Source organism: Stegostoma tigrinum, chromosome 37 (genome assembly GCF_030684315.1).
Source record: "Stegostoma tigrinum isolate sSteTig4 chromosome 37, sSteTig4.hap1, whole genome shotgun sequence".
In the NCBI taxonomy this organism is placed as follows: domain Eukaryota; kingdom Metazoa; phylum Chordata; class Chondrichthyes; order Orectolobiformes; family Stegostomatidae; genus Stegostoma; species Stegostoma tigrinum.
In genome coordinates, this window is record NC_081390.1 from 9,913,138 (window position 1) to 9,925,397 (window position 12,260).

Sequence of the window (12,260 nt, forward strand, 5' to 3'; positions counted from 1 at the left end):
TTAAATTGAAAAATATGGTCAGTTTGTATAGAGTCAGCATATTCAGAGGAATAGAACATGCAAAGTTTATAGACAAAATATTTTGTTCTAAGTTCTTTTCCTGTCAAGGGCTCTGCCATTTACTGTGCACTTCCCTCTTGCTTTAGATCTAAAATGCATCAACCTCACATTTGTCCGAATTAAACACCATCTGACATTTCTCTGCCCAAGTCTCCAGCCTATCTATACACTATGGTACCCTTTGATCATCTTCTTTACTATCTGCAGCACTCTTAATCTTTGTGTTGTCTGCAAACTTGCTATTTTAAATGTTTTTTTGATCCCCTTTCTTTGCCTCATTTTCAATCTACAAGCATTATGTTGAAACATAGTTTTTATGACATAAAAACTGATTTGATCAGATTTTTGACATGACACCTGATGAGAAAGAAGGTGTTTGATTGACCCAGTGGCTTTTTTTAAGAATTGAAAGGGGAGTACTGAAAGGTTATAGAGAAACGGTTATGAAAGCACAGCATCAATGCTTTTTGCACAAATCTCAGTCTCTCACACTTCTTGACAAGCAATGTCAAGCAACCCTTCTCTAATTGCTCCAGTTCGAGTCATAGAGCTGTACAGCATGAAACAGACCCTTCAATCCAACTTGCCCATACCAACCAGATATCCTAAATAAATCTAGTCCCACTTGCCAGCATTTGGCTCATATCCCTCTAAACCCTTCCTATTCATGTATCCATTCAGAACCCAGCTCCACCACTTTCTCTGGCAGCTCATTCCATACACACACCACCCTCTGTGTGAAAAAGTTGCCCCTTAGGTTCCTTTTAAATCTTTCCCCCCTCACCTTAAATCTATGCTCTCTAGTTTTGGACTCCCCTACTCTGGGTAAAGGAGCTTGGCTATTCACCCAATCCACGTACCTCACGATTTTATAAACCTCTATAAGGTTACCCCTCAAACATTAGAGCTCCAAGGAAAATAACCCTAGCTTATTTAGCCTCTACCTATAGCTCCAATCCTTCAACCCAAACAACATGCTTATAAATCTATTTTGAACCCTTTTGAGTTTAACAATGTATTTCCTACAGTAGAGAGACTAGAACGGAATGCAGTATTACAAAAGTGGCCTCACCAATGTCCTGTACAGCTACACATGACCCTCCCAACTCTTATACTCAACACCTCCTAAGAAGGCAGCTTCAACCAGGTCTCCTCTGCTCCTTCTATTCTTTTGCTTTTTCCTCTCTTTGTTTCAAACTTCTAGCTTTAAACTTAATTTGAGAGGAATGGAGAAGGAGACTCCTGGACCAGAGACCACCATAGGTGTGTCCCAGACGAGGCTGGCACGGAAGGAGAGGCCCAGAAATGTGACCCAGACCAGGTTGGCATGAGAGGAAAGGCCCAGAGGTGTGACCCAGACCAGGCCAGCATGGGAGGAAAGGCCCAGAGGTGTGACCCAGACCAGGTCGGCATGGGAGAAAAGGCCCAGAGGTGTGACCCAGACCAGAGGCCGACATGGGAGGAAAGGCCCAGAGGTGTGTCCCAGACCAGAGGCCGACATGGGGAGGTGAGTCTCGGAGACCAGCCCCAACTGGAGGCCCAGGCAGGTGAGGCAAGTCCTGGACTGGAAGGCACTGCAGGGAGGCAAGTCCCAGAGTTGAGGCAAGGCTTCAAGTTTTGAAGCCTGGCACAGTCTGGAGACTTGGCCTGGTGGAGTCGTGGGGCTAGATGCTGGCATGGACTTGGATGAAAAGGCGGTAATTCGAATCCTTCTTTTCCCTGTTTTATTTGCATGCTGGACCTTTATGTATTATTCTTTCAATTTTGTACCAAATATGTAAGCATCTGTACCCCGGTGTCTTGTACCTAAAATGGCACCACAACATTGTAAAATTTTCACTGCACTCATTCCTGTGCATGTAGCATACAGCTAATTTTAATTCTAGTTCGAATTCTAATAGTCAATGTACTGACCAATAAAGGCAAGTATATCAAATGCCTTCTTCACTATCCTGTCTACGTGTGACTCCACCTTTAAGAAACTATGAACCTGCTTCTCCTTTGCAATTAATGTGCTTTTAATGTTCATTATGTTCCTTCTTGGCATTTGGGCATCGCTGATAAGACCGAAGTTTAAATATTTAATCGTCACAGAGAAGGTGAGCCACCTTGTTGAACTGTGAACAGTCTGTGTGGTGAAACCACACCCTCAGAGCTGTAGAGTTGCCAGTTCTGGGATTATGCCCAGGCAAAGTGTGTCCAAGTCGGGGTAGTGTCTCACTTTCAGAAATGTAGTGGTGGTGGTGGTCTTTTCATGCACCTGATGCCCTTAGACTTTTAGGGGCTCATGGTCACCAGTTTGGGAGACCCTGCTAGAAAAATCTTAGTGAAGTGCAGATGGACTACATTTCTACCACTGTGCACTGGCATTGCATAGAATGGAGGTTTCAGATAATGACCGCTGGATGAATATTGATCAAGTCCAACATATGGATGCTGTCAAGCTTCTTGAGAGTTGTGGGAGCTGGGCCCATCCAGGAAAGTGGAAGGTATTCTATCTCATTTCTGGCTTGCATTTTGCAGGTTGTTTAGAGGGTTTTAAGAGGCAGGGAGTGGACCACTTACTGACCAACCTGAGTAGCCAGTGTTTTTGTAACTGACATAATTGAAATTTTGATCAATCCTGACACCTAGGATTATGGGGCTCCAGGGGAGGTGCTTAGACTGTAAAAGGACATTGCTTTGTAATTGCACTTGCCACTCACCACTTTTGAACCCAAGCCTGACTTGTCTGCATCTTGCTGTGTTTCATTACCTGAGGAATCGTAAATAGAACTGTCTACTGTGAAGCTATAAGTGAACATTCCCACTTCTGATCATAAAATGATAGAAAAGCGCTGCCAACTTTTAAATCATTTCCCTCTCACCTTAAACTGATGCCGTCCAGTTTTTGCCTTGACAGGGCAGATGCAGAAGGGTTCTTTCCCCTCACAGGTGAGCCCAGGACTCGAGGGAATCATCTTGGGATAATGGGTTGCACATTTAAGACAGAGATGAGGAAGTATTTATTCTCTCAGAAGATAGAGAATCTGTGAAATTCATTACCATAGAGAATTGTCAAGGCTGGGCCATTAAGTATATTCAAGGCTCAGATGGACTGATTTTTAATCAGTAAGGTTCTGGGGATAAGTCAGAAAAATTGGAATTGAATATTATTAGATTAGCCATGATCTCATTGAATGCTGGAGCAGATTAGAAGAGGTGAGTGGCCTATTTCTGGTCTGACGTCACATGACACCAGGTTATAGTCCGACAGATTTATAACATATATAAATATACAATCTATTTCCATATGGACTATAACCTGGTATCATGTGATTTCTGACCTTGTCAACTCCAGCCCAACACCAGCACCTCTACATCCTGATGTCTTATGGAATTACTTTGCCACTTTCAAAGATGAAGAAAATTCTAGAAAGATTTGAAAGGGAAATCATGGTTTGTGGAAGTCTTAACAAAAGCCTTACCTCCAATGTTATACCACAAATCTCATGTCAAGAGCAATAAAAATATCAACACTCTTGAGGAAGTCAAGGCGAAAGTTTGCCTACAAGAATAAGACCGTAAGACCATAAGACATAGGCGTGGAAGTAAGGCCATTTGGCCCATCAAGTCCACTCCGCCATTTAAATCATGGCTGATGGGCATTTCAACACCACTTCCCTGCACTCTCCCCATAGCCCTTGATTCCTTGTGAGATCAAGAATTTGTCGATCTCTGCCTTGAAGGCATCTAATGTCCCGGCCTCCACTGCACTCCGTGGCAATGAATTCCACAGGCCCACCACTCTCTGGCTGAAGAAATGCCGTCTCATTTCTGTTTTAAATTTACCCCCTCTAATTCTAAGGCTGTGCCCACGGGTCCTAGTCTCCCCGCCTAATGGAAACAATTTCCTAGCGTCCACTCCTTCTAAGCCATACATTATCTTGTAAGTTTCTATTAGATCTCCCCTCAACCTTCTAAACTCTAATGAATACAATCCCAGGATCCTTAGTTGTTCATCATACTTTAAACCTACCATTCCAGGGATCATCCGTGTGAGTCTCTGCTGGACACGCTCCAGGGCTAGTATGTCCTTCCTGAGGTGTGGGACCCAAGAGTGGACACAGTATTTTAAATGGTGCCTAACTAGAGCTTTATAAAGCCTCAGAAGCACATCGCTGCTTTTATACTCCAACCCTCTTGAGATAAACAACAACATTACATTCGCTTTCTTAATCACGGACTCTACCTGCAAGTTAATCTTTAGAGAATCCTGGACCAACACTCCCAGATCCCTTTGTACTTCTGCTTTACGAATTTTCTCAACATTTAGAAAATAGTCCATGCCTGTATTCTTTTTTTCTGCCACATAGTCTGACACTGTCATGCCACAAGTAAAAAAATGGTAAACAATCTCAAATGGTAATGGGGTTGGGTGACGTTCAGTCAAGGCTGGTTGATGGGCACAATTTCCATGCAACAGTTGACTTAAGCAGTTAGCCAGAACCAGCAGAGGTTAAAAAATGAGGGCAGTAGGTGAATGAGATATTCAGGGCTTACTTCATTTCTTTAGCTTCATTTGAAGACAGCATGACTCTTGCTGCCAGAGTTTTGAAGCATTTATTTAGCTTCATTATATCCCTTCAGTGTGGAATCCAGCCATTCAGCCCATCAAGTCCACACCAAACCTTCAAACAGCATCCCACACTGACCTACCAACCCCACTCTATCCCTGTAACTCTGCATTTCCCATGCCTAGCCCATCTAGCCTGCACAGCCTTGGACACTATGGGCAATTTAACATGGCAAATCCACCTAACCTGCACAGCTTTGGACTGTGGCAGGAAATGAGAGCACCCGAAGGAAAGCCACACAGACAATGCGCGAACACCCCATAGACAGCTACCCGAGGCTGGAATCAAACCTGGATCCCCAGCGCCGTGAAGTAGCAGTGCTAACTACTGAGCCACAGTACAACCCCAACACATCTCTGAGATGTCTGTCCTCAAGTTAGCCTCAAATACCAAAGCTTCTTACATTTACGATATGTTTGACATTGAAAAGCAAACAGAGTTCAATACAAAGTCAGAGATAGTAGGAACTGCTGATGCTGTGTTCACCCAGCTCTACAACGTGTTATCCCAATACAAAGTCAAGCCAGTTTGAGGTAGCTCTACATCTCATGAATCTGTAACCTTGACTTTCAACATGGATTTAACTTCCCAGTAAGGGCAAAGTCTGAAAACTGATGTCTTTCTATCTGTGACACAATTGGTAGAACCACAGCTGGAGTTAGAGTCATACAGCAGAGAAGAGGCCCTTTGACCCATTGAGTTTGTGCTGGCCTATCTACACTAATTCCACTTTCCAGCAATTTGTCCATAGCTCTGAAAGCTATGACATTTCAAGTGCTCATCTACGAACTTTGTAGTAGTTGTGCACTAAATGAAGGACAATGGAGGTCCCTTAACCTTCTCTACTAGCAGGGTCCCGGTATTTGACAGCACAAAGTATTTGAGCTGTGGGGTGACAGCTAGAGTTAGGGCACCCTGGCTCAATACCCATGAAATGCATGGTATTTTAAAACCAAATTCCCAATCTACAAAGTAGCCTGATTGACAGGTTTAGCCTGGACGCTCGTGGGTTTCATGTTTATCAAGCCAGAGATTGCAGAGAGGTAATGCTGTGGTTTGGGGGTTGCCGGAGTAACTGAGGCAGAGTATCCAAGATCCTGGAGTAATGTTGTGGAGACCGGCTAGGAAACTCAGAATTTTTTTTTGTTTTATTTATTGTCATGAGCACTTTGTTTCAAAATGGAAAGTGTTGTAGAATGTCACTACTCTTTGGCGCCATCTTAAAACAGAGAGAATAAACTAAAACATAGAATATAAAAAGAAGCAAGATAAAGAAATAAAAAGTGGTCAGCTTTCCAATCCTTCTTGTTAAATGCTCCGACATGGGCCTGGTGGCCAGGCACAAGTCCCTGTACTGTGCTACCACTGGAATGTTCGCTATTACTCTTCAGTGCCATTTCACCTCAACCGATGCCCTCGCTGTTATGAATCTTTGCTGGACCTCACCAATGCTGACGCCACTGGGTACCACACTGACACAAACATGCCCTCACTGCGGGGGCCGTGAGTCAGAGCTAGGACCACGTCGATGATGCAGAAGCTGATGGGAGCCCAAGTTGCCTCTGATGCTGCTGCCACAAGTCTGCACTGGACTCGCTCAGGACCGTACTGAGGCCACTCAACACTGGGGGTTAATGATGCAGAAGGGGCTGCAGGGGCAGGGCGTTCCATGAGGGATCATGAAGGTGAGGTTGGATTGTTGGACCTGGAGAGACACCTCTGCACATGATGACCAACCAGCCATGTTGCAAAGACCTGTTGCATCTAGCCCTTAGCACCTCCTTTTAGCTGTCGAATTTCCTGAGGCCTGGGCAACCCACAGATATAAGTTGGAAGAATTAAAATCCTGTGAAGGTCAAATTGTGGTGCAGGACGCCACATTTCAAAGATAGGAGCTGATTGGCTGCCCTCTCTTACTTACACTCCCCTCCTCTTCCTCTACCACAAGTGTGTTTGCCTGAGGCAGGCTGAAATCCTGTTTCACATTTTTAACATTTTAATCTCCTACCTGACCTGCACCTACTGATCTATGTCGGGTTAGGGTTCCTCGAATGTGGCTGTAAATCCCGTTACAGTCGCCGCTCTACTGTCTATAGCATTTTCTCAAATGTACCTTGCACACCTGAACTTCTTTTACACACTGCATTAATTACATCACATGATTGTGGAGTGAAATCTTATTTTGAACCTGTTCTTTGTCACTCATTTTGGTTGACTGGCTAATAGCTTAGATGTAGCTTGATGCATAACTTCCGAATCAAGGCAGCCATTCTGGGAAAAAAAATGGTGCAGAGCTTGGAATTTACATCTAACCAAACCTCGATCGCTTACATCTCATAGTTTGCAACACGCGGAGGGAATGAAGATGGAATTCTTACCAAAGCTTATGGCAGAACAAACCATACCCACCCCTCCTGTCCACAATCTGGTTGGGAAATTGGATGCTAGTCAGGTTGGGGAAGTAAGCTGGTGAATTCCAGTGATAGCTCCATATTCTTCACATCGCTGAGTTGGTTGTGTGATGATGCTGTGGCTTTAAGAGGTGTGTTTTGCTCAGGTTTCCTTTAAGGAAAGAAATTGGGGGACAGGTGCTGAGCAGTCTATGAGAAGATAAGCAACTTGTGAAGCCTTGGGTTTTTTCTTTTAAAAAAAGGAACAATAGAAGCAGCCTGAGCGGGTGTAGTCGAGCTTCGAAACACAGACCAGGGATTTTTAGTTTTCAGCAGCACCTGCTGAAGGTCATGAAGAAGTGGAAGCTATTTCTCCCTTTTCTCTCGATTACAACCAAAACATGGGAGCTTCTCTTTTTGGACTGCTGGATTGCAGGTTAGATAAAATCTGTTTTCTGAATGTGCCTTTTGCCAAGGGTGTGTTCATGAGATGTTACTACATTGGAAAAGTTAATTCGTAATAATTACCGTATCTATTATTCTGTTAAATTTTCCAATAGAGTTGAGTTATTTCAAGTTCCTCTTTCTTTCATTGTATTTAACTACAGTGTTTGATTAAATTGTGTTTTGCTTAGCATCAAGTAGTTTGACCATCTGAAACACTGCACCTGACATTTATCTTTAAAATAAAGAAAAGTAGTTAGGGCCTGGGCTGCCTTCTTAGTCTGGTCCACAACAATTGGGAACGAAGGGTTGGGAATGGCTGAATGACAGCATTTCAAGAAGAAGAGGAATACGAATGTCAGACCAAATAAAACACGGCAAGATGAAAGCTTGTAAGTATTTTATCCACAATCCCTAGCCAGGTATTTGTTCAGTTGGGGAAATAAATTAAATTATTTGTCACATTATACACCCTTCATTATAAAAATAATCTGCATCTTACACGCTGTCGTAACAATATTCTGAACCAGTGATACACATGTCCAACATCATACTAGAGATGTTGTTCAGTCATTGAAATTGTTTGAAATGTAATGTTAGTCTCATATCATTTACACACCATGTTAAATGGCAAATGAATGAATTATTGGAAGCTTTTGCCTGAGTGGGCAAATGAAACAGGGCACCAACAGGCAGCTAGAGCAGACTTTGTCTTCTTACCTGGGACAATTTCAAACAGGTGTTTGCCAGGTTCCTCAGGGTTGGCTGTGAATTCATTCACCTGACTCCCTTGCAGGTGAATTGAACCCTGTGGGGCAGAGAAAAGCGAAGTGTTTGATGGCAAGAAAATATTGAGTTGCTGAACTAAAAAGAAAAAAATCAATAACTTACTGTTATAGAGCTTGAGAAGTTTCACAAGTACATTATAAAACAGCATTTTTCATTGAGCTACAAGAAGCAACATTAGGGCAAATGACTCATAGTTTAGACAAAGAGATGCATTTCAAGGAGGTAGTGAAGTGGAGAGGAGGTAATAAAGCTTAATAAAGCCTGGATTTTAGTAGTTTGATGCAGAAGAAGGAAGATCAAATACTGAAGAATTTCATAATGAAACGGAACAAGAGACCTGCGTCCAGTTAAGCCAATGTCACAAATTGAATCCTAATGTGGATTGACTGAAAGTTATTCCTTTTGGTTGTCTAAATTTTCTTTGCACCTGTTTTGATTATTTCATAAATTTTGGAATGCATATTTGTAACTGGAGTGGGTTTTGTAGCTAATAAAGACTAGGTAACTTCAGAAACAAAAACAGAAATTGCTGGAGAAACTCAGCAGGTCTAGCAGTTTCTGTGGAGAGAAAGTGGGGTTAACATTGTAACTTGTCCACTGGACTTTATCTCTGCTTTCTTTCCACAGATACTGTCAGATTTGCCAAGTTTCTGCAGCAATTTACCTTTAGATTGCATCTCTCAATCTCAGCCGAAAACTGTAATGGATATGGGACAACCAATTAAAGTGTGACCAAATGTCTTGCATGAGCATTGGATAAGGGTTTCTATGTTGGATGAGAGAGTAATGGAGGTAGTTGGTTTTAGCAATGTGACGGGTATGCATTGGGAAGCTCATCTCAGTTACATGTGGCACTGAGGTAGTGGGTATTTAGTTTAGCTTCAGAAGAAATCTTAATAATGCATCCAATGAAAATAAAAATTAGAAGCATACCTTAACGAATTGAAGCCTGGATCCACAAATAAAATCAAGAGAAAGATATTTTGTTGATTTGGTTGGAAGTCTTATACAGTGAGGTCCAAAACTTTCTTTATTGGGAACGTCATTGAGAAAGTCACTTTTTTCATACCTAGGTTCTGTTATCGGCAAGAAAGCCATCAAACTTGAGTTATAGTTCTCATTGCCGATAACTGGCTTTCACGGTTTTCAAACATATTCATATGCTGTAATATCTGTGTCTCAAATAAGTCTTGCTTATTTAAATAACTCAGTAGAAAAGTGTGAGCTGTTTCAGAACTAAGTGAATCCCAGGACTGCTTTGAAATATTATTGTGTGAACAGTCCCTTCCTTGTTCTACGATTGAGCTCATATTAGTTATGGCACAGGCAGTCCCCTCAGTGATTATTAGGGATTTAGTAAAAGGAAACATGATTTATTTTAAAATGTCTGCCCCTAGTTTGCATCAAATTACTGTTTTTGGAGTGAAGAGAACATGTGATTTCATATTTCTGAATTCTGAATCCCATCCTATGAAAATATTTAAAGCAAATTGCAGAGATATGTAACAAGCTGTCCTTGCTCACCTACTAGTGACCAAAGCAGTGTTGTTTTGGCTTTGGTTTATGCAATGATTCTTGATTTTAAAGGCAGACAACTGACGAATTTGACTTATCTGTTTTGGGTATCAACAGATAGCTAATCATAGAATCTATATACTCTGGAAGCAGGCCATTCAGCCCATCAAGCCCACACTGACCCTCCGAAGAGCTTCCTACCCAAACCTGCCCCCCAGCCTATCCCTAATCCACACATTTTTGTCTCAGGTTGAAAACAAATTAAGAAGGCTTACCATAGACTGCCAGTATTAAAGTATGCAAAAGAGGACATTAGGACTGTTCCTCTTTGATTCAAACATTGATATAGTGGGAGAAAGGGTAAGATCTCAATACTATGGGAAGATTGCTACCTGCCTGAGTCATCCATATCACTGGAATTGATCACCGGTGCTCAAGTGTGTTTTTTTAAGGGATGTCACTTTGCAGATTTGCAAATGTTATGTTGTTTTTTTAAAACTTGGTATACTTAAGTAACGCCCTTGTAAAAACAGGGAGTTTCAAACTGGGCCTTAGCCAATTTAAACACAATACTGACAAGTAGGAAATCCCAGTCAGGTCAAGGTCAGAAAGGAACTCAATATTTCTCCTCACTTTCTGTTTGGATTCATCCAGGTCACAGGATGGACATAAAAATTTAAAAAGTTACTGAACCACCTAATATTAAAATGAGTTCTAAGGTCTCCCTGCTCTCTCAATTAGATATCATTGTTAGATCAACATAATTGATGCATAAAGCCAATTTTAATAAGAATCTATGCCCATCAAGTTGAAACCACAAATTAATTTCAAGTCTAGTGCTGATATTGTTAAACTAAAATGGCAGCCATTACGGACTTAGCAAGATTTCTCCAGAAAAGCAGTATGTGATATATGTTAATGAAAAAGTATTTCATCAGAAGCATATAAATCCTGCTGTTAGCAAAAGTATCTTCTCCTCATCTATAATAGAGCTTCCTACCATTATCTGTTATATTGAGTAAGTGGACTTTGACAAATGCAGACATATGGCCAGTGGATTTCTGACTTGGACACTTACTGTTATAAATATTTTTTAAAGCAAATAAAAATAACCAAAAGAGCAACAAAAAATGTGGTTAAAGTGTGACTTACTCTTAAATAATGCGAAATGTCTTCAGTTGGCTTAGTTTGAACTAGTTTAAGGTGAACAGTATGAGTCACCCTTGAAAGTCTTTCACTAATCAATTGAACGATAGCTGATCAGTATCTGAACTCCATTTACCTGCTTCAGTTTCATAACCCTTAATGCCCTTACCCTTTGTAAATTATCCCAGCACTTTGCTTTATTATCCTGCCTAGCAAGGAGAGGATATTTTCTAAAGATAGAGCTGCTGCAGTTCATGTGAAGTGAGACACCATGCTTGTGTGATGAATATAGTGCTAATATTGCTGTATGAAATATGTATTTTTATTGAGTTTTTCATGTCTTTACGTATTTCTCTCTTCTGAACAAATTCAGCTGTGCTGCCAATTAGACCTATTTTGGGTTGCCAGAAAGTGGCCATTCTTCACCTTGGTCGCTGACAGTGTTGTTAACAGGCTATTTAATCATGTAGAGCACAACAATAGAGTCACAAAGGTCTAGAGTACAGAAAAAGGCCTTTCAGCCCCAGACAACTGCCACAGCCAAAAACAACCACTCACTATTCTCATCCCATTTTCCAGCACTTAGGCCCGTACACATTGGCATTGCAAGTGCATGCATAAATGTTGTGTCTGAACTCAATCCTGGCCATGTCTTACAATAATCCTTTCTACCTGATGTTAAATGGTGCACACACAGGATCATGATTTTGTTTCACCCAATTCCTTGATCAAAGGTATTGAGGTCAATAGTGCTGTAACACATACAGCTTGGTTAGCTAACTCAACATAGCCTGAGGATCAAACTTTGGAAATGCCTCATCTCTGTGGCACCTTTACACATGACACATAGACCCAAGGGGTCTAATAGGTGATCAAGGATGAGATGAAGATCGTGACTCAGCTGTCCAGATGTCAACAAAGCTGTAGGAATTCTCAGTGAATGACAACTGAACTCAATTCACCTCTTAATCGGGTAGATGGGCAATTGTCTTTTTTAGGTGAACTTACTTGCTACACGTTTTCAGTTACGTAAAATTTGAGAAGTATATGCTTACAAGGCGTACAAAGCTTTGGGATAAATAGTGGAACATGGATTAGAATAGTAAAGTGATTGTTTTTAACTGGTGCAAACTTGGGCCAAAGTTTCTTTTACTACACTGTAGATCTTCATTACTCTATTGTATGCCCAACATGCAATGGAGATTGACGAAAAGCAAAACCAAGACTATAGCAAAACATTTCGAATTGAAATAATGTAACTTTGTTCTATGAAAAAATATGAATTCTCCAATTCTCAACA

General features: G+C 41.4%; 1 protein-coding gene across 1 annotated transcript in view; it reads right to left on the reverse strand.

The window, feature by feature from the left end:
- The window catches only part of LOC125467627 (rho GTPase-activating protein 22-like), a 305,993-nt gene that overhangs the window by 229,920 nt on the left and 63,813 nt on the right, over nt 1-12,260 (reverse strand). Inside the window, exon 3 of the mRNA XM_059640302.1 lies at nt 8,231-8,318. Coding sequence (XP_059496285.1) covers nt 8,231-8,318 — 88 coding nt within the window. The remainder of the gene's footprint in view (nt 1-8,230; nt 8,319-12,260) is intronic.